This window comes from Jaculus jaculus, chromosome 22 (assembly GCF_020740685.1).
Source record: "Jaculus jaculus isolate mJacJac1 chromosome 22, mJacJac1.mat.Y.cur, whole genome shotgun sequence".
Taxonomy (NCBI): domain Eukaryota; kingdom Metazoa; phylum Chordata; class Mammalia; order Rodentia; family Dipodidae; genus Jaculus; species Jaculus jaculus.
This window is the reverse complement of record NC_059123.1, coordinates 1307734-1335436: the sequence shown is the minus strand read 5'-3', so window position 1 is coordinate 1335436 and position 27703 is coordinate 1307734. Positions and strand designations below refer to the sequence as shown.

The 27703-nt window shown below is 46.6% G+C and overlaps 2 protein-coding genes across 2 annotated transcripts in view; one reads left to right on the top strand and one right to left on the bottom strand.

Annotated features, from left to right (window-relative positions):
- Positions 1-27703, bottom strand: part of Tmtc1 (transmembrane O-mannosyltransferase targeting cadherins 1) — a 189634-nt gene that overhangs the window by 75256 nt on the left and 86675 nt on the right. Inside the window, exons 6-7 of the mRNA XM_004664370.2 lie at positions 11728-11809; positions 10343-10446 (exon numbers count right to left, since the gene is read on the bottom strand). Coding sequence (XP_004664427.2) covers positions 10343-10446; positions 11728-11809 — 186 coding nt within the window. The remainder of the gene's footprint in view (positions 1-10342; positions 10447-11727; positions 11810-27703) is intronic.
- Positions 24993-25784, top strand: LOC105944477 (40S ribosomal protein S4-like). Its single transcript, XM_045139480.1, has one exon. It carries the CDS (start codon positions 24993-24995, stop codon positions 25782-25784), a length of 792 nt encoding a protein of 263 aa, XP_044995415.1.

Below are 27703 nucleotides of genomic sequence, written 5' to 3'. Positions count from 1 at the left end.
GAAAATGTGGTACGTAGATTATTAAGCTGAAAAGAATGAAATTGTGATCTTTCCAGGAATTGAGATCACGGTAAGTGGAACAAGTCAGACTCAGAATATTGTATGTTTCCTCTGATGTGTGGAATCCAGATTGAAATTTGCATATAAGCATATGTGTATTTGTATGGAAAACATAAATGTAGGAAAGGGACTATGAGAGGAGAGGAAGAGGTTTAAGGGAGAGGGAAATGGAGCACATGTGACATAAAAGCAACAGAGAGGGGCTGGGGAGATTGCTCAGTGATTAAGGCACTTTCTTGCAAAGCCTATGGACCTGGGTTTGATTCTCCAGTTCCCAGGTAAAGCCAGAAGCACAAAGTGGCGCATGCATCTGGAGTTAGTTTGCAGAAGCTGGAGGCCCTGATATGCCCATTCTCATTCTTTCTCTCTCTCTTCTTGCAAATAAATAAAAATACATTTTAAAACTTTATTTATTTATTTTAATACTGATTTATTTGACAGAGAAAAAAGGAGCACGAGCGATTGAGCAACAGAGAGAATGGGTGCTTCAGGGTCTTCAGCCACTGCAAACGAACTCCAGACAAATGCACCCCCTATGCAGTCAGATAACATGAGTCCTGGGAATCGAACCTGGGTCCTTTGGCTTTGCAGACAAATGCTTTAACCACTAAGCCATCCCTCCAGCCCCATTGTTTTTATTAAAAAAAAGCATACGACAGGCTTATAGGAGTAGAAAGGGAACCAGTAATTGGTGAGGAGAAAGGCAATGGAGGGATGAATAAAAACAACCAAAAAGATGTATATGGAGCTGGAGAGATGGCTTAGTGGTTAAGCTGCATGCCTGTGAAGCCTGAGAACCCAGGTTTGATTCTCCACTTCTGATGTAAGCCATATGCACATGGTGGTGTATGCATCTGTAGTTCTCTCACAATGGCTGGAGGCCCTGGCATGCTCATTCTCTCCCTCTCTCTCTCTCTCTCTCTCTCTCTCTCTCTCTCTCTCCATCTCTCTCTTTCTCTAATAAATAAATAAATAAAAATAAATTTTAAAAAGATATATATGTTTGAAAATGTGGCAATGAAATAGATTTCTTACATACTAACTAAAAAATTACTTTAAAAAACAAACTAAAATAGAAAATAAACGGCTGGAAGCCATAAATATCTGAGTTTCCTATTCGCACGTCAGTCTGAGTGAACCACATTCTTTTCCACACTTCCCCCAAAGGTGCTTGCTGCATTGCCAGTGGGAACAGCACCCGACAAGGGGTCTGTCCTTTGGTCCCATTTAGCGTCTACTGCCAGTAGCTGACGACACCCGCGACTGTGAGCAGGATGCCGCACGGCCAGGGCCGCAGCGCTGGGCTGGGCTTCAGGTCCTTCCTGCGCAGCAAGCTTGAGGCCTGGTCTGAAAGGAAGCTCCCGTTGCCGTGGCTAAACTGTAACGAACCTGAAACGTCATTAAATCCTGCTGACTTCTGAAATGTGCTGCTTTCTTGTTAACAGTTCCATCAGGGGAGGAAAAGAAGAGTTTAACCAAAGACTGCTAACATCTTCTGACCCATCCATCCTCACCAGAGCCAGCAGGGCCTCCGCCGAGGAAACCCGTCCTCCTTCCCTGCAGCCCCTCCCACACTCTTAACTCCACACTCACTTCCGGTCCTGGGCCTCCCCTCCATGAGCACCGCGTCCACATCTGCAGGCAGACAGGTGCCCTGGGAATGGCACGTCAGCCTCTGGTTCCCATAGAAGGATCCCGTGAGCCCATTTATAAACCCCTCCCAATCATATGAAAATCCTGTTAAGATGTGACCTTTTGTGATTTACAACTTTGCATTTTAGGACTATCAGCTCCCAACAAATCTCCCCCAAAGGGGGTATGCCCCTCACTCTTGCAGCCCAGGAGGGGGCCTTGAAGAGGGTAGGACTCTTTCAGGATCCCACAGTGACCACAACACAGCGTACACACACCACTGGGCTTTCTGGCTCCACACACAATTTCCATTCCATCAAATGTCTTCTATTCACCATGCATTACTAATGTGTAGATCTAAAAGCAAACAGGCGTGGGAGAAACCCTCAGAGACTGGTGATACAGCTCAAATGAGAGAATGCTGGCCGGCATGGCCCGGGTTTGATCTTCTAGACCACAGGGGAAATCCTCTTGCTTCATGGACCAGGGACCCTTTCTCACAGCTTGGATGATCTTGAACTGCCCAGTGAGGCTGACACAACTCAGTCGGGCGCAGCCTCCTGTCACGGCACATGCCACGCATGATTGAGGGAGGCCCATTGTCACTAAGGCGCGATCAGGCCAGTTCATTCTGCACAACTCTTTAAAACTACAACGCATTGTTTACAAAGAAAAGATTTTAGCCCAATAACTCTTCGTCCAGAGTTACCACGAGTTGGTCTCCATGCTAGGGGCTGAGGCAGCTACAAGTACCAGGAAGACGCAGTGAAACCTTGCAAACCTGTGTCCATCAGAACTTGAAGTATGGCGTCCTCCTTGAACCATCACGTACACGTGGTGCAATGAGAAAGGGCCTTCTCCCCATCCTGTCTTTCCCCCAGTACCAGCCTTGGCCTGTCTTTCCAGCAGCAGAAACTGCTCTGCCCACTAAAGCAAAGGTACTGAAGATGCTTCCTATTCTGAATCTCACAAAAATACTGATACCAGACGTCGAACTTTAACATGCTTTCTCGGTGCAGTACTGTTTTATCTGCTTCTTGGATTTGAAGACAACCATTTCAGCATCACAAAGGCAATACTTCTTCCTTCAAACAGACACAAAAACCCTGTCGCTTCACAACTAGGAAGGCAGGACTCACTCACTAGGTGGCAGAAGGTTGTCTCAATGGTGGACCCACATTACTTCTACTGTGCGCCCCCAGCCCACGCAGAGGTCATATTTCCTACAGATGTGTGCTCACCTTCAACCTCAGACTTACAAGATGGAACGTCCAAGTATCATTCCTAAAGACGCTGGCAGGAGAGTCAACCCCAGGCGCAGGTCCTGGCCGCACAGGACAAGGTCCGCTTGACCCTATGCCACCGCTTCTGAGCCACACCGCCACCGAGTCACATGTGCGGAAGTCCCAGGCACAAGGCCTGGAGTCGGGACTTCACACTTGATGTCGGAGTGCTTCTGAGCAGCATCTGTGCTTGGCAAACTGACTGGAGTAAAGTCACCAAGTAACACCGTGTCTACAGTCAGGGAGTAATTTGGGGGGTAATTCATAAGAAGTAGTAGGAGGGCTGGAGAGATGGCTTGGTGGCTAAGGCACTTGCCTGCGGAGCCTAAGGACTCATGTTCAACTTTCCAGGTCCACCATATGCCAGACATACAGTGACCCAAGCACATCAGGTCACACATGCACACAAGGGGGCACACGCATCTGGAGTTTGAACGCAGTGGCTGGAGGCCCTAGCATGCCAATTTCCCCCTCCTCTCTCACATAAACTAAAGGAGTGTAAGGAACTATGGTCTTGAGTATTTATTTTATTTTATTTTTATTTATTTATTTGAGAGTGACAGAGAAAGAGGCATGGGGGGGGTATGCCAGGGCCTCCAGCCACTGCAAATAAACTCCCGACATGTGCGCCCCCTTGTGCATCTGGCTAACATGGGTCCTGGAGAATCGAGCCTTGAACCAGGGTCCTGTCTTCACAGGCAAGTGCTTAACCACTAAGCCATTTCTCCAGCCCAAGTATGTTTTTAAAAATACTTTTATTTGGCCGGGCATGGTGGCGCACGTCTTTAATCCTAGCACTCAGGAGGCAGAGGTAGGAGGATCACCGTGAGTTCAAGGCCATCCTGAAACTACATAGTGAATTCCAGGTCACCTTGGACCAGAGTGAGACTCTACCTTAGCCCCCCTCCCAAAAAAGAACCCTTTTATTTATTTATGAGACAGAGAGACAGACAGACAGACAAAAGGTGTGCTGGGGCCTCCTCCCACTACAAATGAATTCCAGACCCAAGCTCTGCTTTGTACATCTGGCTTTACATGGGTACAAGGGAATCAAACGTGGGCAAGCAAGTGATTTTAACTACTGAGCCATCTCTCCATCTTTCCAGCTGGTGCAGTTGCTTCTTCGTAGCTGGGACAAACACTCAACCAGAAGCAGCTTATGGGAAAAAGTGGTTTATTTCAGCCTTACAGGTTCCAGAGGAAGCACCATTCATGGCATGCAAGAAGCTGGCTCACCTCAGCATCCACAACAGACAGTAAAAGAAACCAAAAGCCAACAACATGAACAGTCAGTGCTCAAACTGTCTCTCCACACTCCTTAGTAGGGTTGGACCAGAAGATCCACCCCCAGCAGGCTGCTGGAGATATAAGCAGCAAGCTTAACATTAATCAAAAATCCCTGAAGCTGTGGGGGACAGACATTCACATTCAAACCACCAAGCCAGTCCCCATTTGTTTTTTTTTGTTTTGTTTTGTTTTTCTTTTAAAGGCAGGGTCTTGATATTGGCCCAGGCTCCAGATCCTCCTGCCTCCACCTCCCCAGGAAGCATCCTGTGTATAAAAGCATGAGATTTGTAGTCCTCCTCCTCCTCTTCCCCCTCCCCGTCCTGTACAAGCACTTCTCCTTTCTTCTACTTTCAGTGACCAAAATCTTAAGGAGAGAAAACACAAAGCAACCCTATCAAAGCCATGCACATGATGATGAGTGTGGGCTGGAAGGGAGAGTCTTCCAGGTGTCACTGTGCATCTCGTATTGGGGACGCCTTTCTGAAAGACAGGTGTCTCACTCAGTCTGTAGACGGGCAGGGTCAGGTTCTGCCGTTGATGCAATCAGTTATCAGGAAGACCTGTGAGGACCCTGGGCAGCTGAGGAGCTCTGTTGTCATGGCTCATAATACAGGTCTGAGGATGCTAAACTACCAGTAAAATGCAGAGGAAAGGCGTTGTGATTCATAATTATGTATTTACTTATTGGCACATGTGAAGAGTACTGTGGTGTGGGTGTGTGTGCACATGCGTGTGCGGGGTGTGCAACCTGTGCTCACCTCACAAAAGCCGGGAGGAATGTCTGACATCCTCCTCTTTTTGCTCAACTACCTGCTTGCTTGAGAACGCAGTCTCCCACTCAACCCATTTGTGTGGTGGTTCCCCATCACTGAGTCCCGGCCGTTCTCCTGTATCCCTACACAGGACCCAGGACCGGGCTTACAGTCTGCGTGCCATGCCCACACGCTTCTGTGTGTGCGGAGGAGCCGAGGTCAGCGGCTCTCGGGCCTCTCGGGCCCTCCTGCTGGCACGGCGAGCGCTCTTCACCACCACCCAGCCCAGTGCGTCTCTTCACGCTGAAGCAGCAGATCCGCGGATGACTGAATACCTGATGGCAGGAAAGAACTATGGGATGCATGGGGGAGTCTCCTGAAGAGATTAGGGTTATACTTTTTAGAAAACAGAAATAAGGATGCCTGCATCGATATTATATCCAAGATTGTCTTGAAATAGTGTCATGTTGGGAAAAGGAATATGAGACATTGAAAATAGGTGGAGCAGGAGAAAAGGTGAGGTTGAAAACAGACAGGTGGGCTAAGGGAAAATGAGAGGTTGAACACAGGTAGGAGGGATGAGGAGGATGAGAGGTTGAACACGGGTAGGAGGATGAGGAGGATGAGAGGTTGAACACGGGTAGGAGGATGAGGAGGATGAGAGGTTGAACACGGGTAGGAGGATGAGGAGGATGAGAGGTTGAACACGGGTAGGAGGATGAGGAGGATGAGAGGTTGAACACGGGTAGGAGGATGAGGAGGATGAGAGGTTGAACACGGGTAGGAGGATGAGGAGGATGAGAGGTTGAACACGGGTAGGAGGATGAGGAGGATGAGAGGTTGAACACGGGTAGGAGGATGAGGAGGATGAGAGGTTGAACACAGGTGGGCTAAGGGAAATGTGGGGTAGGTTCTGATAGAATAGAACAGAGCATTACTGATAAAGGCTGACAATGGGTTAAGGGACAAACACGGGGATTCACTAACTTTATTCTCCCTTTTATAACATATAGTCTGAAAGTTTTAATGTGAGAAATGTGATCCCCGCCAGCTTCCTCTCTGACAACCACTCCAGATGGCACATCTAGAAGATGAAATCAGCTCAGTGCTCAAGACAACAGGATCCACAGCCACCTTCCAGTGAACAAAGTCACACTTCTTCCTACGAGAGCCCAGTACTTGCTCTCACCTCAGCACAGCCTGGCCTCAAATGCCTGTAGGCGTAGAGACAACTTGACAGCCTGTGCAGCTAGAGTTGAGTAAGACATTATTAGAAACGCATTAAAGGGGAGAACAGAAAAGGAAGAAGTGGGTATAAGCAAAAATGAGGCAAGAGACTATAAACGAATAAAAAATAATAAAATAAATAAATCAGCTAAGAAGTGGCTACAGGATTTGGTATATGGTGATTAAATTATTTGTGTAAAGGATTTATAACCTACAACTGTTAGGACATGAATGCAATAATCAGTTGGTGAATTGAATGCACTGTATGCCTGTAACTCTGTCTAGATCCTGGATTTTAAGCACTGCTAAGTGAACTGAGCAGACTGTATCTCACTATGATACAGAGCAGACTGTATCTCACTATGAAACTGAGAGAGCATGCTGCAGTCCAGACACACGGAACCGTCTGTGAGCTGAGGGAGCACGCTGTGGCCCAGACACACGGAACCGTCTATGAGCTGAGGGAGGACGCTGTGACCCAGACACATGGAACCGTCTGTGAGCTGAGGGAGGACGCTGTGACCCAGACACATGGAACCATCTATGAGCTGAGGGAGGATGCTGCGGCCCAGACGCACGGAACCATCTATGAGCTGAGGGAGGACGCTGCGGCCCAGGCACACGGAACCGTCTATGAGCTGAGGGAGCACACTGCAGCCCAGGCACACGGAGCTGTCCGTGAGCTGAGGGAGCACGTGTGGCCCTGACACACAGAAGCTTGAGATGACATCAACCCAGAGCTCAAAGAAAGGAAGCATCAGCCAGAATCAGGACCTGACAATGTCCTTTTCTCTTTTAAAGGCCAAGCAGCTATTTAAGAAACAACCTACAAAAACAATTCATCAATGAAATGACAGCTCCAATTATCCAGAAAGAGAGTCCTAGAGATTGTAAATGCCAGTGAGAGATGTCTAAAGGGACAGGTGGGTAGCATTATTAACAAAAACCTGAACTGGAGACGTCAAGCTTAAGACAGAACATTTCCAAAGATGTAATATATTAACAGCAGTTGTAAGGATATTAGGCCACTTAAGAAGTAAGCCAACACTGGAGATTTCTGAACATACATTTAAGATTGTTAACATCAATAGTTTTTGAAGTAATAAAAATAATTGGAGCAGGGCGTGGTGGCACACACCTTTAACCCCAGCACTCGGGAGGCAGAGGTAGGAGGATTGCCATGAGTTAGAGGCCACCCTGAGACTACATAGTGAATTCCAGGTCAGCCTGGGCCAGAATGAGACCCTACCTCTAAAAAACAGACAAAAAATAATAATAATAATTAGAAACTAGGGGGATTTCTCAGTGGTTAAAGGTCCTTGGTCGCAAAGCCTTCCAGCGAAAGTTCAATATCCCAATACCCACGTAAAGTCAGATTCACAAAATGGCACATGCTTCTGGAGTTTGTTTTCAGCAGCAAGGGGCCCTGGAGAACCCATATTCTCTCCCTCTCTTTCTCTGTTCACATGTAAATACATAAAAATAGTTTTAAAATAATTATAAATTTAAAAATAATTTAAAAATCTTAAAATAAGCCAGGCGTGGTGGCACACACCTTTAGCTCCAGCATGCAGGAGGCAGATGTAGGAGGATTACTGTGAGTTCTAGGCTGCCGTGAGACCACACTGTGAATTCCAGGGCAGCTCAGGCTAGAGTTAAACCCTACCTCAGAAAACCATCGGGACATGATAATTATTATAAAAATATGTTAATCAAATTGAATGGTGCCTTTGAAAATGAACAAGTAAGTTTTGTGAAAAGAGGAGAGGTGGTGTGAGTGGGAGAGGCCTGCCCCCCCGCCCCCACGAGCTGGATCCGCTGCACCAGGAAATGGAAGACGTGAGGAGAAAGTGTCAAGAAGAAGCCCTGCAAGCGGCAGAGAAGGTGCAGGTGCAGCTGGAGGGGCTCAGCAGCCACAGGCACGTGCTTGCAAGCCCGCTGGCCCGAGCTCAGTTCCCCAGCACCCTCATCAAGCGGGACTGGAAGCACACATGCATCTGTCTTCTCAGTGCTCCTCTGACAATGGGAGAAGGGGCCAGAGGAACCAGGGCGCATGCGGCGGCAAACCAGGGGTGACCCTGTCTCAAGAAATAAAGTTGCCAGAGGAGTGCTGTAAGTTCGAGGTCACCCTGAGACTACATAGTGAATTCCACATCAGCCTGGGTTATAGCGAGACCCTACCTTGAAAAACCAAAAAAAAAGGAAGAAGAAGAAGAAGAAGAAAGAAAAGAAAAAGAGTGGGAAGAGGATAAAACACCCCAACGTTTTGCTCTGACCTCCAACAGATGTCATGCCATGTACATGCTCATACATGCGTCCACGCACAAACACACACATAAATAAGTCAAAAGTATATGAGCAGGCTGGAGAGATGGCTTAGTGGTTAAGTGCTTGCCTGTGAAGCCTAAGGATCCCAGTTCGAGGCTCAATTCCCCAGGACCCACATTAGCCAGATGCACAAGTAGGCGCGCACACGTCTGGAGTTCATTTGCAGGGACCCCGGCGCGCCCATTCTCCCTCTCTTTCTATCTGCCTCTTTTCCTCTCTGTCTGTCGCTCTCAAGTAAAGAAATAAATAATATTTTTTTAAAAAGCATATGAGCAAAAAAACATAATAGCAATAGAGCTTATTGATTAAGTTAACGAAGGTAAATGGAGTGATTCCGAACAGAGACTGCTGTCTGGCATAAAATCAGAAGTTGAAACTCGTTATCCCTGAGACATACAAATTGCCAAAATATAAGTCAGCTACAGATCAAAGCTGAATTAAAGATTTATGGGCTAGAGAGATGGGTTAGCTACTGAGGCACTTGCGTACAAAGCCAAAGGACCCTGGTTTGATTCCCCAGGACCCATGTAGCCTGATGCACAAGGTGGCACATGTGTTCGGAGTTTGCTTGCAGTGGCTGAAGGCCCTAGCATGCCCATTCTCTCTCTCTCTCCCTCTTTCTCTCTCAAATAAATAAAAATAAAATATTTTTTAAAAGATTTATGACAATCTGAGTGTGGCTGCAACATCCTGTCATCTCCAGGAGTTTGAGCTGGAGGATTGTAAATAGCCTGGCCTATAGTATAAAACGAGACCCTGACTCAAAAAAAAAAAATTATCCTGTCTTGCAAATATACATAGAAAAATGAAAGTGAAGGTTATTATTGTAAAAATTACCTGATGTTGAAAGACATATATTATATAAAACTATGAAAATAGCTGAATAGTACATCTTACTGTTTAAAACACTACAAAGACTATGTTTTTATATCTCAAAGCTTTAGCAGTCCATCATAGGAGACTCAACAGATAATAATTATCTTGTCAATATATGAGAACCATGGACCAACATCTCCTTTTTACTCGGTACCGCTAGAATTTCTAAGGATACATGATAGCTTACAGTTATCTTCACAAAATTGTTGCCCACATCACTGTCATCTTCAAACTCCATGTAATTTTAGCCATACAAAAGGTTCACCTGGGCTGGAGAGATGGCTTTGTGGTTAAGGCAAACCTAATGACTCATGTTCAGCTCTCCAGGTCCCATGTAAGCCGGAAGCACAGTGATGTAAGCACGCGAGGTCACACATGTGCATGGGGCACGCGTGTCTAGAGTTGGATTGCACTGGCTGGAGACCGGCCACACCAACTCCCTACTCTCCCTGGCTCTCTCTCATTACAAGAGGACAGTCGGCTGGGCTTGCCTCAAAGGAGGAAAAGGTTCCAGCCCTCTCTGCTGTGTTCAGTAACATGTGCCTCATAAACCACTCAACAGACATGTCTCATCCACAGTAAGTGTCCAAGAAAATTCTTGAATAAACAGAGACTAGTAAAAACATTAGCCACAGCACCTCCCAACCCACCACATCTGTTGAAAAGAATTCCAAATATGTGACTAACACTTTCCTTTCTACTCTCAGAGGGGATAGTGCTCAACGTTTCTTCCCTTAAAATGCAAAACTCACTTATAATTTGTTCTTGAAAAGTGCCAAGTATGGGTGAAAGTACTGCAATGAGACGTGTTATGTGTATAATTAATATACACTCATAAAACAGTTTAAGAAAGCTAGTAAAAGTCAAGTACAGTTGAGAGAATGTGTGTCTACTGACCTTGTAAGGATGTAAGGCGAGAAGGAAGCTGGGTTGTCCTGCTCTGAGAAGAGGGGCAGAGTTCCCCCCATTATCCACAGACGGAAGTACAGAATGACGATGACCTTCGGAGGAAAGGAGGAACTTGGTGAGATGGCCAACCTCACCTCTGAATATGCACATGTACCCCAATCTCCCACCAGTGAGTGGAACCCACTGTCCCTTCCCCTTGCAGCTGGCTTGGTTTTGTGACATCTTCTGACCCACAGAAAGTGGCAGAAACACACTGTGAGTTCTAGGTCTAATCCCTGTGAGGGCCTACAAATTGGTGCTTGCTTGTTTAAAATGGTGAAAGGGTTATATGATCTGAAAAGAAACCTGAGTATGGTTTGCTCTTTTAGACCCCAGCTATTATGTTATAAATAAGCCCTGACTATTCTTCTAGAGAGTTCTGCAGAGAACTCCCCCACCCACCCACCAGGATGAGATACTGTAGAAAGACCACTGGAAGACAGGTAAGGTGACCCAGCCCATATGACAGCAGAGGAGACCTGCTTGTGTAACCCTGGCCAACAATCAGGGTGCTGGTGGGAGTCCTCCCTCTGAATACAGCCTAACCTAAAGCTTCCTGGGCAAACCATAGATGGCTATGTTTATGCCACTCAGTCTTGGGATGACTCAGTTTTATAATCAATACATCCAGGCCGCTGTTGCATCCCCTAGAGACAACCCAGCCCAGCCCAGTGTCAACACCTGGAAGAGAGACTTGTGAAGCGCTGTGTGGTTCACTGTCTGTCACTGAGGTCCCGTGAAAAGTAATGTTTACCATGTGCAAATAACACTTCCTTACAGGATGACAGTCGAGAATCTACTGGCGATTCTTCTTTTGTTCTCTCTCTCTTCTTCCTTCCTTCCTTCCTTTCTCCCTCTTTCCTCCTTCCTTCCTCCCTCCCTTCCTCCTAAAGACATAATCTCTTGTAGTCCAGGCTGACCTCAAGCTCATTATGCAGCAGAGGATGGTCCTGAACTTCTGATCCTCCTGTCCCCACCTCCCAAGTAATGGGGTTACAGACATGAACCACCACACACCCTCCTGTTTTTGGTTTTGCAAGGTAGGGTCTCACTGTAGTCCAGGCTGACCTGGAATTCACTATGTAGTCTCAGGGTAGCCTCGAACTCATGGCGATCCCAAGTGGTGGGATTAAAGGCATGCGCCAGCACACCTGGCTCACCACTTTGATGTAGTGCTGGGGATCAAACCCAGGGTTTTCATGCATTCTAGGCAAGCACTCTACTAAGACAAATCCTAACCCTTTTAATGTTGCTTCTGTTAAATAATCTGATCATGCCTCTGCATAATTCATCATCCCTTATCAGGTGTCTCAGAAGTACATAAGTATACTTACATAACTTATGACCACGGTGGCCCGTTTTAAGAAGGGTCTCAAGGTAAGCAGGAAGTCCCTGCTGCTGCTTGCCGTCAGACACCTGAAACAGGACAGGAAAGAGAACGTGTTCACCGCGGAGTTCCCTCTGAAGGCCCAAGCTCCAGGAAAGGCAGCCACAGACCTTCATGAGCACACAGCTTTAGGGCCAGGACACCTGGGTTTCAACCCTCCTGCTGTAACCTGTGCCCTGGGAGACTGAGGCAGGTTTCTTCACTGTTTTGCACATCGATTTTTCTCATTCAATCAGAGGTAACAGTGCTTACTTCACAGAAACACCATGGAGAATGAATGAGATTCTACACGGAACAGGGCCTAGCACTGGTGTCTATAAACATTACTGTCCCACCAAACCCACTATGACCCATATGGTTAAGCAAAACAAGTGTTTACGTATACTTCCCTAATGTAGTTTAAGGAGTACAAGGTCCTCTGCCCACAAAGTATCTCAAAATGAGGTATCTTACACCTAAAGAATGAAGGTGCTAAGATCTCATGAGGTTGCGTAGAATTTGCAAGTTGGCAATTAGTAGGGCATCCAGATTGCAAGAATGTTGGCTCCTGAAGGGTCAGGGACTTTGTTGAGGCCCAGTGTCTGGCACAGCCACTCACTAGCGCAAAGTGGGAGCTATAGAGACATGTGTAAGACTGGCCAGCTCTTGTCAAGATGGGGCAAACGAGGTGAGAGGAGCTGTTTGTTAACCAGTTGGGGCTGAAACTACGTTATCTTGTCTTGTTCACATCCATGTGGGCCGAGAGATTTTAGTCAAAGTGTTGAAAAGAAGTAGAACCCAATCATGCATTCCCACAGGCATTTCCCTCCCCCTCTTTCCCTAGCCCTTTTTTTCCCCCATTTTCACCCCTCTTAATCCATCTTGTCCTCAAAGGATTTCTCTCTAGCATCTCTTAGAATTTGCATTTCAATAAAGTCTCTTCACTGGAGAGGAACATTCTGCCAGGACAGAACTCTTTTTGTAAAATCTGAATGGGTCAGTGCCCCACGCATAAGCCCATCTTGAGATTGCTTACAAAATACACATGGCCCCTTTTGTAACTAATATAACTGCAGGGAAGAGAGGGCCTCTTCTTCCTCACTTCCTTCTTCCTCCGCTCATAAAGAATTCTGGAAGTGGAAGTGCCCAAGTCTCATAGCCAAGTATTTACTGAATGGAGAAAGGAGGAGCAAAGAGGTCAAAAGCACAACACAGAGTTAATTCCCGGCTAATAAGCTTTGGACCTGACCCACTTTTGAGTGCTGCTTCTCCGCGCTTTGACTCCGTGGGAGCGTTGGCAAAGAGGAAAGCCAGGGACACAGCCAGCTGTCTCTGCAGAGGTGTACAGCCGCTGCCCCTGAATGAACCTGTGCATACAGGTTCTGTGTGTGTGTGTGTGTGTGTGTGTGTGTGTGTGTATGCATGTGTGTGTGTGCGTGTGCGTGTGTGCGCGCGCATGCACATTCTTCTGGGGCAAAGCACTTGGCTTTGATGCTCCTTGTCCACAGGGCCTGAGAGCACAGCTGAGCAGTTCTCAGCACCCCTTCTCTGCTGCACCTCAGTAGGACCAGGCCGCAGCACTTCTGCTGTCCGTTCAAGCATCAGGACAGATGGCAGTGGGCCAGGGAAGGGAGGCTGGGGCAGGCAGGGGTGGGAACATCTGAGCTCTCTGGGTGGTCTGCTTTCAGAAGTCTCATTTCTCAAGTTCCTTCTGTTGCTTGTTTATTTTAACACTGTGGAAAATTTACAAGTGGTTTTCCCTTGACTAGAACAACCACCCGTGGCATCTAGGAATGTTTTGATATTAAATGTAGACGAACCTTCCCGCACAGTTTCTCTAACCTTTTGTGTGACAGTTATTTCACAACCGTATTTATCAAGTGAGCTTGGGTTTCATATTCTAAGTGAGGTTCCATTTCCACAGGAAGCTAAGCTAAAGGTACCAGATAATTTACTCTAAAAAAATGTAACATCCCAAGATAACAAAAACCTAAAATGGTACCACAGACTCAAGGAGAAAGACAAAGCTCATTTCAAGCTTTCCAATTCTAGGTGTTGACCCAGCATCAATGACAAACTGACAACTGTCCTTATTTGAGAAGCATGGTGTGGGTGGCTGACATTCCTGATCCACAGGGAGCCCAGTAAAGGCCAGAATCTCAGCATCATCTCCTCTGTTCTACCCCACAGCAGAAGTGAATGCTCGACTCTCTAGAGGTTGGTCTGTAAGAGCAGAACTGAATAGCAATAAAGTGTAGCCACAGTACCAGCGGTCACAACACTAGCTTGTGTCAGGAGCATGCTATGGTTTACATGAAATGACTTATTTACCATTTACAATAGATTTATGGGGAAGAATAGTATAATTACTTTTTTTTATTATTACAGGAGGCCAAATGAAAATAACAGAAGTAATTATGCGGGATTTTCTCAGCTGCTCATTTCAATCACAATATTAAAAAAGCTGTCACTAACACATTATATGTCTTTCTTTCTCTCACTCTCTCTCTCTATCTATCATCTATTTATTTTATTTTTAAATTTGTTTTTATTAGTTATGGGCATATTTAGCATGTAAACAATACATGTTGGTACCATCCTTTCTTTCATCCCTGCCCCTTTTCCAAAGGTACCCTGCTCGATGAGGATGCAGGTCAACCCCATGGGGATTGTGGGTCATGCATTGTGGGGGCAGCAGCCAGTTATGGGGGAGAGGCAATGTCTCTGTGCATAATGTCCCAACTTTTGGCTTTAACAATCTTTCCACTCCCTCTTCTGCAAATCCATGAGCCATGGGTCTACTTCAGTGATGGGCTCTTAGGAGCCTCTGGGTCTCTCTGGTCTGGTAGGTGTTGAGTGTGCTCAGTGTCTATCTCCATACCCCTTGTGAAGAGGTAGGAGGATTGCTGAGGATTCGAGGCCACCCTGAGACTACATAGTGAATTCCAGGTCAGCCTTAGCTAGAATGAGATCCTACCTCAAAAAAAAAAAAAGTTAGACTTGAGGGCTGGAGAGATGGCTTAGTGGTTAAGATGCTTGCCTGGGAAGCCTAAGGACCTGTGTTCAACTCTCCAGATCCCATGTAAGCCAGATACACAATGGTGAGGCAAGCAGAAGGTCGCACATGCCCACTGGGTGGCAGAAATGTCTACAGTCCTATTGTAGTGTTTGAGGCTCTGGCTTGCCAATTCTCTCTTTCTCTAAAATATAAATAAATAAACAAATAAATAAAATAAAACTGTCGACAAATCTCAAACTAGAGGGGGAAATGCCAGAAATTTAAAAAAATAAATAACTATGATTTGAATGTTGCTTTTGTTTTGGCAAAAGGCTTAGTAACCCAAACAGAATTTTTAAAATCTCTTCATGCTTTCTCTCAACTCTTTTTCTTACTCTGTTTTCCTTAACCCTTCCCTCCAGTGCTAGAGTATGGTACAAAAATAAATGCTGTACTTGGGACGTGTATATAAAGTTGAAGGAAGAAAATCATAGGTTGATATTGTATATATGTAATTACAATGATTATAATGGGGAGGTAATATGATGGAGAATGGAATTTCAAATGGGAAAGTGTGGGGGTGGGGAAGGAGGGAATTACCATAGGATATATTTTATAATCATGGAAAATGTTAATAAAAATTAAAAAAAAAAAGAAAATCATTTGGATGGCATCCTTTTTCTTTTCTTAAATTTCAGTGGGCCAAAAGAACTTGTTCTAGACTGTAGACCTTCTTGAAACTTATGCCCATAATTATTTTTGCCTAAATGTCAGCTCTTGATAACAAATATCAGATACAGCAACACTATAGCCTTTGATTTCAAGCAGCCTTTTCTGAAATGCCTTCTAGAACATCAGCTAACAACATCCTTTTCTCATTTGATTTCTCATTCTCAATCAATTTTCTCATTCATTTCTCATTCAATTCAATGTAACAAACTGTTAATAAAGACTTCATGTTCTTGAGGGAGGGATAGAATTTGAATTTAGAGCTTTTAGAATAAGAATTCAAAAACACTCCTTCTCTGTGAACTACAAGATTTCTCAGTTGATCAAATTACAACAAAGACACAGCTAACATTAGAAAAGATTATAAGCTTGCCAAAAGCAACAGAAGAAAGTTAAGGGTCTATGGGATTCCTCTTTAATGCACCAGCCTGAGCCCAAGCACTGCCAAATCCAAACCTGTCCCTTCTGATATTCAAATGACTCTGGAGAAGAGAAGGGAGCTGTTCTAAGAGGAAAGAGGCCTTTCTCAGTCCTGCTTGCTTAGCTCAAACTGACCTTCAATACCCTATGCTGTGACTCTGGTATATGTCTCTCCCAGAAATTTTAAACTTCAAATTACTTACAAAGAGACATTTACTTAGATTATTATACATAACGCAGAGGCAATAAAGACTGAGAAACCATAGGAGAATGTACGTTTAGCTCTCATAAGCATTTGGAGAATCAAAAGTGGAAACAAGAAGGGAACAAAACAGTTCAGGTAGTTCTATAGGTGAGAAAAAGAATTTATAAGAAGTCAAGCAATGCAAATTGACTTGGCAAAGGTCATAGCCTTTGGTGTCAAAGGTCAATGAAGTCAGGCTTCCTTATTAGCCAAAGGGTCCAATTTATACTCCTTCCCCTATTAACTTACTGTGAAGATCTGGTAGAGATTAGGGGTGACAGGGCCCCTAAAGTACAAGTGAGGGCTATCTGGGGCTCCACGTAGGCTTTCCCATTTTTGTGGAACCCCATTCCTGCCTGACTCCTAGGAAGGGGCTCTGTAGTCTTTCTTTCTCCTAAGCTCTAGCTCTATAATCTCTATAATAAAATCTTTCTAAACTTTACCCTCTGCTCCGTGGGTTTCATTCACTGGGGTTCACAAGACAAGAACCAGGAAGGCCAACAATTTAGCGATGCTCTGTGCGACTGTGAGGGTCCAGCACACAGCTCCTCAGTTTTACCACCCAAGGGCTGAAAAAGCCGCCAATACTCTCAAAGGCACCCCAAATTTCCTATTTTTTAGTTCCACTATAATAATTTAGTTAGAGGCCCTGATTGTTGACTCTTTCTACAAGGACAGCTGATTCAGTTTTGAGGGTATCAGTGGGTCTGTCACCCACAGTCCCAGGAATGTCTCACTTCCCCAGCATTGGGGGCATGTCTGTACTTAACATGTGACAGAGAGAGCAAGCCCACATGAAAAGGGTAAGAAAAAATCCTCCAGGGCTCAAGGATCCAGTGTGGGCACAGGGGTGAGCAGGATACCTGAGGTGACCATTGCGGAGTCTGGGTTTTATTGGCTCTGTTTTTCGCTTGGCTTTGTTTTTGAGACAAGGTCCCATATGGCCTAGGCTGGCCTTGAGCTCACTATGTAACTGAGGATGACCTTGAATGGATCCTCCACCTCCTCAGTGCTGGCATTGCAGGAGTGCTCTACCGTGCCAGACCACGTATGTTTTGATGGCAGCAAAGAGTCAGGAGAGGCCTTCAGGAGACAACTTATCCCTTCTCCAGCAGCCCAGCCTCGGCACCATCAGACGCTGGCATGGGGTCCACTATGTGACACAAAGAATGAGCCCAGCTTATGAGCTGTTTGTGGCCAACCCAGTGGAGAGAACTTATCCTAAGTAACAAGTGAGGAAAGCACGTATTATAGTCACCTAGCCATGTGATTTTGACGCTAAATATTTTCTTTTTTAAAAAAATACTTATGGCTTTGCAAGGAGAGAGAGACAGAGAGAAGATAGATAGGCAGAATGGGAACTCCAGGGCCTCCAAACACTGTAAATGAACTCCAGATGTATACACTACCTTGTCTAGCTTTACATGGGCACTGGGGAATCAAACTCAGGTCGTTAGGCTCTTCAGGTAAGTGCCTCAATTGCTAAATCATCTCTCCAGCCATTACATATTTTATTAATGTACTTTAATCTTTTGCTAATTGGATTACAAACTGTAAATATATAAAGCCTTTTTGATAAATATATTTAATTTTTCAGAATAAGAAGCTTGTGCAAAAACATTCATATTAAATATTTGTACAGTATTTGTGCACCAAGAACCTTTCTTTCCAAGTCTCACACTTAATCCTTAAGGGATTCTCAAGGTTCCCAGTAGACAGCACCACTTCCAGATGACAGACAGTGAAGAAAGAGGATCATGACAGATAATCCAGTGCCTTCTCCTTGCACCTCAGACTTTCCTCTCTGACCACGTATTCATTTGCTCTGTTTCCTCTAATTTCTATATATCCAATGTGTAGTGCACTAGAGGTGCTATGGAATCTGTATGATGAAATCACTTGCAAATACGCAAGTAAACTTGAACACAAATAAAAAGAACGAAAACAACCAGCTATGTTTTAATCGTATTTTCCGACTGGGATGAATGGGCTGGTAAATTCAAGTAAAATTTAGCTGCTGAAAAAGACTATTCAGTACTGGCGCTGACTGTAAAATTCCCTGATGCCATTTAGGTCAACAGCCATTGCAGCTTCCACTACGCGTCTGCTTCCTAAGTGTGCCAGGCATGGCTCTGATGCATGCAACTTGGCACATTCTGGCACGATAGGCACTGTTAATATTCATGTTACAAGTGGGTAAACTTGAGGCATTAATGTCCATTAGTCTGTCCCCCCGCCCCACAGGCAATTAGGAACAAGGTACAAAATATAAATCTAGCCTATGCCCTTCACCACAAATGTTCTGCTGCCTCTCACATCACTGCCAACAAACGCTGTCCGCCTCCCTAGGAATGCTAGGAGTTGAGGTATTTCCCTCAGGTGTATAAAACCGTCAGGGACTCATGTCAAAATGCACCAAGAAATGCCTGGTCAACTCAGGAAACGGACGGAACACCCATCCCAACATTATCCCTATGAATTCTGATGAGCCAGTCACACAGTGATATTCACTTTCACAAGAAAGATGTTAGAAGCTGAGTGAGGTCCTACAAGTACTGTATGAAGCAACAAGTGCATAGTCAACCATTTAAATGGTAGCTAACATCTGCTGAGTGCACACGACGGGTCCCCAAAGTGCCAGGCACATTAACTCTCCAAATACATCAACATGACTATGAAGCATTTGCAAGTGGGGAAACTGAGGTATGGCAAAATGAGCTACACTTGCACGGGATCATAATGGCCATCATCGGCAGACCATGGACTGGACCTGTGTCCCTACCAAAGGGCCTGCATTCTCAGCACTACCCCACAGGCCACAGTGCACTCCCTGTCTAAGCGAGCTCCAGTTTCAAAGAAGGTAACGTGGCCTGGGAAGGGCAGGGATGCTGGGGAAGCAAGGCTTGGACCAGCGCCAGTGAGGCAACGGGGATGGAAGAGCCTGGAGGGTAAAAGTCCCGTCTAGAAAAGTGCCCGGCAGCTGTGCAGGGTGGAGAGGGAGCCAAGACAACGCCTGATGCAAGCAGTGTAGTGGACCCTCTGCTGGATGAGGCCTGGGAGTCTCTCCAGGCCGCGCGTCTAACATTAGCATCAAAGGGCGTCACGAGAAGGTTCCAGCCTGCAAGCCTCACAGCCGCGCAATGCCCCACACGGCTGGTGAGGATTCTGACTCCTGTGGCTCATCCCGCCACGGGCAAAGTCGTCTCGTGTTGGCAGCTCACCGCCCTACACAGGCCTACACAGACAGCCCTTACCTGCTGGCACCAGGCTCTGTGTCCATTAAGAGCCTGCACTGAGGGCTGGCGAGAGGAACAGCAGTTAAAGGCACTTGTCTGCCCAGCATAATGGCCCAGGTTCAATTTCCCAGGACCCACATAAAGCCAGAAGCACAGAGTGGAACATACATCTGGAGTGTGTTTACAGTGGCAAGAGGCCCTGGTGCACCCATATTCATTCATTCATTCATTCTCTCTCTCTCTCTCTCTCTCTCTCTCTCTCTCTCTCTCTCTCTCTGCTTGCAAGTAATTATTTTTAAAGAATCCTGCAGTAGAAGTAAAGAAGGAATGATGCTTTCTCATCCCCCATCCCCCCTTGTCCATTTTCCCAATGATAACAGCTCTTTAGGAGTTTCCATCAGTACCCCAGAGACTGCCTGGACCTGACTACTGAGAGAAGTCACCCTGTGTTTCTGGTCACAGCCAGGGAGCTCTCGTTTCTATCCTGGCAGCTTAGATTGAGGGCAGTGAGGGGAAGTCTTGTTTTCATCTTTGCCAAGGCACTTTTTCCAGTTGAGCTTTCACTTAGAGCTCTCCTGTGCCCTGCCCATGCCAAGCCATGCTAATCCGACTGCTGGCACAGGCTGTAAGCCAGGACCCCTCATACGCTCCTGGCTTCATGCACTGAGTCCGCTCAGGGGCCAGGCAGGACATTTGGCAGCATGGACTTCCTCCAGAAATGGATGCCCTCGCTGCATGGTGGTCAAAGGCCTGCAGTAGTGTGGCCCGAGAAAAACCCACAGCACTTATCAGAGGTATCGATGTGGGAGAGAAGGGCCCAGCTGAAGCCCGTGGCTCCCACTGTTGATGACCCCAGACTAAAGATAGCAAAGTGTCATGTCAGAGCTGCAGAGGTGAGAGAGTGGGTAACTGAGCTACTTGCACAGTCTTAGAAAGCATCAATAAAATGTACTTTACCAAAAAAAAAAAAAAAAGTCCTGCTTTTAAAGTTTCAAGTTTTATTTCACTTGGAACTCTTTTTTTTTATGTGGAGGACAAATATGTGATGCTGAAGAGTGAAAACTGTGAGGCTTCAATTCAAATCAATTTGGTTTCATTTTTAAGTTCCAAATCTCATTCATATTGAATGCTCCTGGGAAGACATCTAGCATTAAGATTTCAGAATAAGAATCACAGTGGCTCTTAGCACAGAAAATACATAGCACAAAAACAATCATTACTCGCATTGTCAGGGCTCCGTGGTTCACACAAATGCCAATCATTATTATTATTATGGAAGCTAGAATTCTCAATAGTTAGGTTGGCATGATTTTTTTTTAAAGCAAAGTATTTTTAAAAACATTCTTGTTTCCTTCTGGGCCTGAGAGACTCATTTAAAAACATAATGTGAATGAAAAAAACCTAAGTAGAGAAGTTGCCCAAGAAACTAGAAATTTCAGTCTCAATGACACCATTCATATATATTCATATGTTTACTTATATTAATATATATATATTTTGTTTGTTTGTTTGTTTGTTTTTGTTTTCTGAGGTAGGGTCTCACGCTAGCTCAGGCTGACCTGGAATTCACTATGTAGTCTCAGGGTGGCCTTGAACTCTTGGCAATCCTCCTACCTCTGCCCCCTGAGCACTGGGATTAAGAGTGTGTGCCACCATACCTGGCCCTATACTAATATTTTAATTATCTTTTTAAAGGAAACATTTAGAACACAATTTAACAATATTGCAGTTCACTAAGTTTTCTGTTTGTCATTACAAGCGACCATGATTACAATAAGGACCATGAGTAAGCTGAAAAATACTCATACCCTATGGCCTGTCCTTTATTCATGACTACAAAAAACATACCTGGATACACACCTGTAACCCCAGTACTCTGGAATGAGAAGCGAGGGGATTATGAGCTCAAGGCCAGTCTTTGCTACATACAAGTTTGAGGCCAACCAAGGCTATATGGCAAAATACAGTCTCAAAATTAAAAAAAAAATAAGAAGTTAAAGTAAGAATAAATGAGTAAAGGAATCCACTGATTAGTATAGAAAAGGCTTACTGTCTCTCAAGGTCCGCCAGCTCCTCCTTCCTGAAAGGAGAAGGGGAAAGGAACGACATATTCCCCTTGGAGATAAAGCTTTCATTCATCTTCAACATGCTCCTTGGATTCACCATTACACTGAAACCAATACACTCCAAATATGAGGCATGCAAACTGTGCATGTGCAAGGGAGATGGCTGAGAAAAAGCTACCGAGTTGGCCTGCAAAGGATGACATCCCAGAACAAGTTTGTTTAACAACCTGAGTGTCCAGGCACTGGCTGACCTGCCCAAGGAACAGGGACCTTTTCCTAACACACCCAAGAGCAAAAGGTGCCATGGGCCCACCTATTACATTGTCCCCGCACCTGCAACTTGTTCTATGTCACACAAAAGCCCCTGATCCATTACTGTTTACTAACTAACCCCATAGGTTCAGTGCCACAGAGGATGGCATGATCTAACATTCCATTTTCTTTGCAGCTAATTCCATTTTCCCACTGACATAGTATCATGTGTTGCTATACCTCCAGTTACCAGACCATGAAGAAAAAGTCAACAGAAGGATGGCATTGTTTTCTTTCACTTAGCTGTTTCCCTTGCGCATTGAGCTCAATGCTTTGTACAGTGTGTCAAGGAATCAAACTGATTCTTTTAAAGACTGTGAGCAGTTAAATATTAAAACAGTACCTTCAAAAATACTACTGATCAATGGGAGAGAGAGAAATCACCAGTGAAGACACTCAACAGTGGACACTGCAACTCTTATATTTGGCCAACCAGGCCAAATAAGCCAATGGGTATAATAGTGGCATGTCTGCCATGGTGGAAACCAACTGCCCTCTAATTGGACTGGAGGCCCACTCCATGGGAGGGAATACATCCCTGATACTCAAAACTTCAAACAGGGGTAGTCATGAGTCCTAGGGGTGTAACATCTGCTGCTGTCTGTCTAAATGTATATACTATGCTTATCAAACTGCCCAGTAAGTACTTATCTTAATGTTCACACCCTTATATTAATGTTACTCTCACTTTTGGTAGAGAACCTTCTCTTTTCAGATGGCAGTGACCTTGGGACGACTCAGAAGGCATCATGGTGCTGGAAAGAAGTGACAGGAGTGCTCAGCACCTTCCAAGGCTCAGGATCTATTGCGGAGGAGGTGGCGGAAAGAATGTAAGAGCCAGAGGAAGGGTAGGACACCTTACACTGTGCTTCCCCCAGACACAAAATGGCCTGGATATCCATGACCTCACAGTGCCCGACACTACCTACACAAGACCATCGTAATAGGAGGAAAAGATCATGACATCAAAATAAGAGAGACTGATTGAGAGGGGGAAGGGATATGATGGAGAATGGAGTTTCAAAGGGGAAAGTGGGGGGAGGGAGGGCATTACCATGAGGTATTGTTTATAATCATGGAAGATGTTAATTTAAAAAACTTGAAAAATAACAAGAATTTTTTAAAAATACCACTGATCAGCCAGGCGTGGTGGCGCACACCTTTAATCCCAGCACTTGGGAGGCAGAGGTAGGTGGATCACTGTGATTTCAAGGCCACCCTGAGACTACATAGTTAATTTCAGGTCAGCCTGGGCCAGAGTGAGAACCTACCTCAGAAACCCCCCCCAAAAGAAAATAATAATAGTAATAATAATACCACTGATTACAAGGTCCAATTTTAACAAACACATTTTCCTAGTCTTTTAGACATTTTCCAGTGTAAAAGTTTTCAGATACAAGAAATTTTTCATGAGGCTGCTGTCTCCTCTGGGGTGGCCAACCAGTCAATCTGCCTAGTACTGGGCCTTCAATAGTATACTGAGAAGGTCCCGGGAGGGACTGTTACCCTGAATATACCTGTATAACTGCCATCTGCCAGTTAGCACAGGGCAGCAGAGTAAAGTGCACACAGGAAGGAGTGGGCCAGACCATAAGTTCCACACAATTGGTTTGTTCTTGCTCTGAGTTCCAATTAATATCCTCTCTTCCTCCCTTTCCTCCCTCTGTATTTCTGCTCCTTGTAAGAGTTTAATCAAAAACAAGTACTTCTCCAGTGGAAGACATCTATTAATTGGTACGGCTTGTTAATTCTGACATATGCAAACAAGGGTTTTTCTCATCCATGCTTCTCAGCTGTCAGACAGATCTTTTCATCTAACTTGGTTGAACAAATCATAAGGCATTCTTTATAACATCATTTTGTTTAAGCAGCAAAAAAGGAAAGAAGGAAAGGAAAGGACAAGGGTTTAACAAATACACAGCGTGAAGCGTCTCCTGTACGTGCAATAAAAATCACTTTAATGACTTGGGTCTAGTGAACTATAACACTTCCTGCTCAATACATCAAAACCTAAGTTTGGAGCTGCGGAAATGGCTCAGCCATTAATGGTGCTTGCTTGCAAAGCCTGAGGGAAGGAGGGGAGAGGGAGGGGGAAGAGAATATGAATGGGCGCATCAGGGCCTCCAGCCACTGCAAACTCCAGATACATGCGCCACCTTGTGCATCTGGCTTACGTGGGTCCTGGATAATCGAACCATTGTCCTTTAGCTTTGCAAGCAAGTGCCCTAAACTACCAAGCCATCCCTCCAGCCTCCTTTTTCATTTCTAAGTATTGGCAATCCTTAATTTAAACTTTCCGGAAGTTATTCCATAGACTGCTCTCCCTTTTCTGATCTTTCCCACACATGCAAAGTTTAATGAGTTCAGTTATTATTTCATATTATAAAACACACATTTGGTGGCACTCTCCATGGAGGCAGGAATCAGGTGTGGCTCTTATATGTTCTCAAGACTCCACAGGGAATCTCGTGCCCAGGCCTCAGCACACAAAACAAGAGGAAGGGCGGGAAAGGGGGAGAAACAAAAAACTGAGCTGGAGGAATGGCTTAGCTATTAAGGCACTTGCCTGCAAAGCCAAGTATCCCACATTCCATTCCTCGGGACCCAGGTAAGCACAAGGTAGCACACGCGTCTGGAGTTCGTCTGCAGGGGCTGGAGGCCTCGGCCCGCCCATTCTCTTTCGCTCTGTCTCTCTCTCTGTGTCTCTGCCTCTTTCTGTCAAATAAATAAAATTAAAATATTTGGGGGCTGGAGAGATGAATTAACAGTTAAGACACTTGCCTATGAAGCCTAAGGACCCAGGTTCATTTCCGGAGCACCCACGTAAGTCACATGCACAAGGTGGCACATGTGTCTGGAGTTCGTCTGCAACAGCTAAGGGCCCTGGCATGTCCATTCCCTCTCTCTCTCTCAAAATAAAGTAAGTTTTACAAGATAAATAAATATTTTTTAATTATGTCAAGAGACCCAGGGGCCTTTCTCCCCAGTTCCGCCCCTTCAACCTCCGGCCAGCAGGGGGCGAGAGAGAGCAAGCGCGCGCGCTGCGCCCCTGGGCGGGGCGGGGCAGGCAGCGGCCGACCGTTGGAAAGAGCCCCGGATGCGCGTGGGCGTCACTTCCGCTCCTGCGCACACCGCCTCTCCCGGCACGCGGCACGCACACTCGCTGCTCGCCGCTCGAAGAAGGCGGCCGCGGCTTCTCCGTGCTCGTCCGTTGCGTCGGTGGCCGCCATGGCTCGCGGGCCCAAGAAGCACCTGAAGCGCGTCGCCGCCCCGAAGCACTGGATGCTGGACAAGCTGACGGGCGTGTTCGCGCCGCGGCCGTCGGCCGGGCCGCACAAGCTGCGCGAGTGCCTGCCGCTGCTGGTGTTCCTGCGCAACCGGCTCAAGTACGCGCTGACGGGCGCCGAGGTGCGCAAGATCTGCATGCAGCGCCTGGTGAAGGTGGACGGGCGCGTGCGCACCGACGCCACCTACCCGGCCGGCTTCATGGACGTGCTGAGCATCGAGCGCAGCGGCGAGCACTTCCGGCTGCTGTACGACGCCAAGGGCCGCTTCGCCGCGCACCGCATCTCGGCCGACGAGGCGCGCTACAAGCTCTGCAAGGTGACGAAGACGTTCGTGGGCGCCAAGGGCGTGCCGCACCTGGTGACGCACGACGCGCGCACCGTGCGCTACCCGGACCCGCTGGTGAAGGCGCACGACACGGTGCGCGTGCGCCTGGACGGCGGCGCCATCACCGACTTCGTCAAGTGCGAGCCGGGCAACCTGTGCATGGTGACGGGCGGCGCCAACGTGGGCCGCTTCGGCGTGATCGCGCACCGCGAGCGGCACCCGGGCTCCTTCGACGTGGTGCACGTGCGCGACGCGGGCGGCCACGCCTTCGCCACGCGCCTCGCCAACATCTTCGTCATCGGCCGCGGCGGCCGCCCGTGGGTGTCGCTGCCGCGCGGCCGCGGCCTGCGCCTCTCGGTGGCCGAGGAGCGCGACCGGCGGCTGGCGGCCCGGCAGGGCGGCGCGTGAGCGGACGCCACGCCGGACGAGGAGGAGGAGGATGGAGGACGACGACGAAGCGTGGATGAGAGAAAATAAAGACGCAGAGCAGACCCAGCCCGTGTCCGTGTCTTCTCTGAGCGGGGGCCGGCGTGAAGCCGGAGACGGTGACGCGCTCCGCGGTCTGGGTTCTTCCAGGGTGCCGATCCACTGCGGAGTGTCAGGGTGGCCTCGAACTCACGGCGATCCTCCTGCCTCTGCCTCCCGGGTGCTTTTGTCTTTATTTATGTTGGGGTTTTTTGGCCAGGCGGGGGTTGTGGTGGTCTCACTCTAGCCCAGACTGACCTGGAATTCACCCTGTAGTTTCGGGCGCTCCTTGAACTCACGGCGATCCTCCTGCCTCTGCCTCCTGCTGCTTTTTATTTACTTGGGTGTTTTGGGATGGAGGGTCTCACTCTAGCCCAAGCTGTCGTGGAATTCACTCTACTCTCAGGATGGCCTCAAACTCATGGCGACCCTCCTGCCTCTGCCTCCCAAGTGCTGCTTTTATTTTATTTTGATTTGGAGGGGTGGGATGAGGGTTTCTCTAGCCCATATGGATCTGGAAATCACTCTGTAATCTCAGGGTGGCCTCGAACTCATGGTGATCCTCCTACCTCTGCCTCCCAAATGCTGCATTTATTTACTTATTTTGTTTTTTTGGGATGGTGGGGGGGGTCTCACTCTAGCCCAGGCTGACTTGGGAGTCACTAAGTAGTCTCAGGGTGGTCTCAAACTCACGGTGATCCTCCGACCTCTGCCAAGTGCTACTTTAATTTTTGGGGATGGGGGGTCTCACTCTAGCCCAGGCTGACCTGGAATTTACTCTGTAGTCTCAAGGTGGCCTCTTCTCCTCCTACTTCCGCCTCCCCAGTGCTGGAGTTAAAGGTACACACCACCATGCTGGCCTTTTGTTTTTGTTTTTTTCTCATTTTTTGAGAAGTAGGGTTTCGTTCTAGTCCAGACTAATCTGGAATTCACTATGTATTCTTAGGGTGGCCTCAAACTCACAGCGATCCTATCTCTCCCTCCCGAGTGCTGACATTAAAGGTGTGTCACCATGCCTCACTTTTGAATTTATTTATTTATTTTTGGGTTTTTCCAGGTAGGGTCCTCCCTCTAGTCCAGGTTGGCCTGGAACTCACTATGTAGTCTCAGGGCAAACTCGAACTCATGGTGGTCTTCCTGCCTCGACCTCCCCAGTGCTGGGTTTAAGTTGCTGGGCCCTGAGCTGTCAGAACTTGTGGTTTCCCTGGTGGGAGAGATGGCTTGGCGGTAAAGGGTGCTTGCCTGCGAAGCCTAAGGACCCAGATTCGAATTTCTGGGTCCCATGTAAGCCCGACACACACGGTGACGCATGGTCGCACAAGATGATGCACGCATCTGGAGTGTCATTGCAGCGGCTGGAGGCCCTGCTGCAGCAATTCTCATAAAAATGAAAACTCCTGGTTTCAGTTCTTTAATGTACATGGTTTGGGATTCAATGCCTAGAAGCCACTGAAATCAATAGAAATTACAGACTTTTAAAAAGGGCAGTTTTGACATCCTATAACCCCACTGAGGAAGGCTCCAGGGTAAGGAGACCAGGGGTGAGGGGATAAAAGAGTATATAATCTGTTATTTTATTTTACGTGTGTGTGTGTGTGTGTGTGTGTGTGTGTGTGTGTGTGTGTATAAATGATACGTTTTTTAAGTGAGATTCTCTTTGCATCAATCACTCCCCCCCAAAGTATCCAGAAATTGAATATAGAACCCCCAAAGTTATGAAGGACAAATGTAGAATAAACATCATTCTAGCCTAAAGGGAAACAATTTAGACAAATCTGAAATCTCTGAATCTAAATTCCACTCATCAGAACTCGATGAAAGCAAGGCTGCGGAGGTGGTTCAGCAGTTAAAGGCACTTGCTT

Coding starts and splice junctions, on each gene's coding strand:
- LOC105944477 (XM_045139480.1), top strand. CDS start 24,993: ATGGCTCGCGGGCCCAAGAAGCACCTGAAGCGCGTCGCCGCCCCGAAG.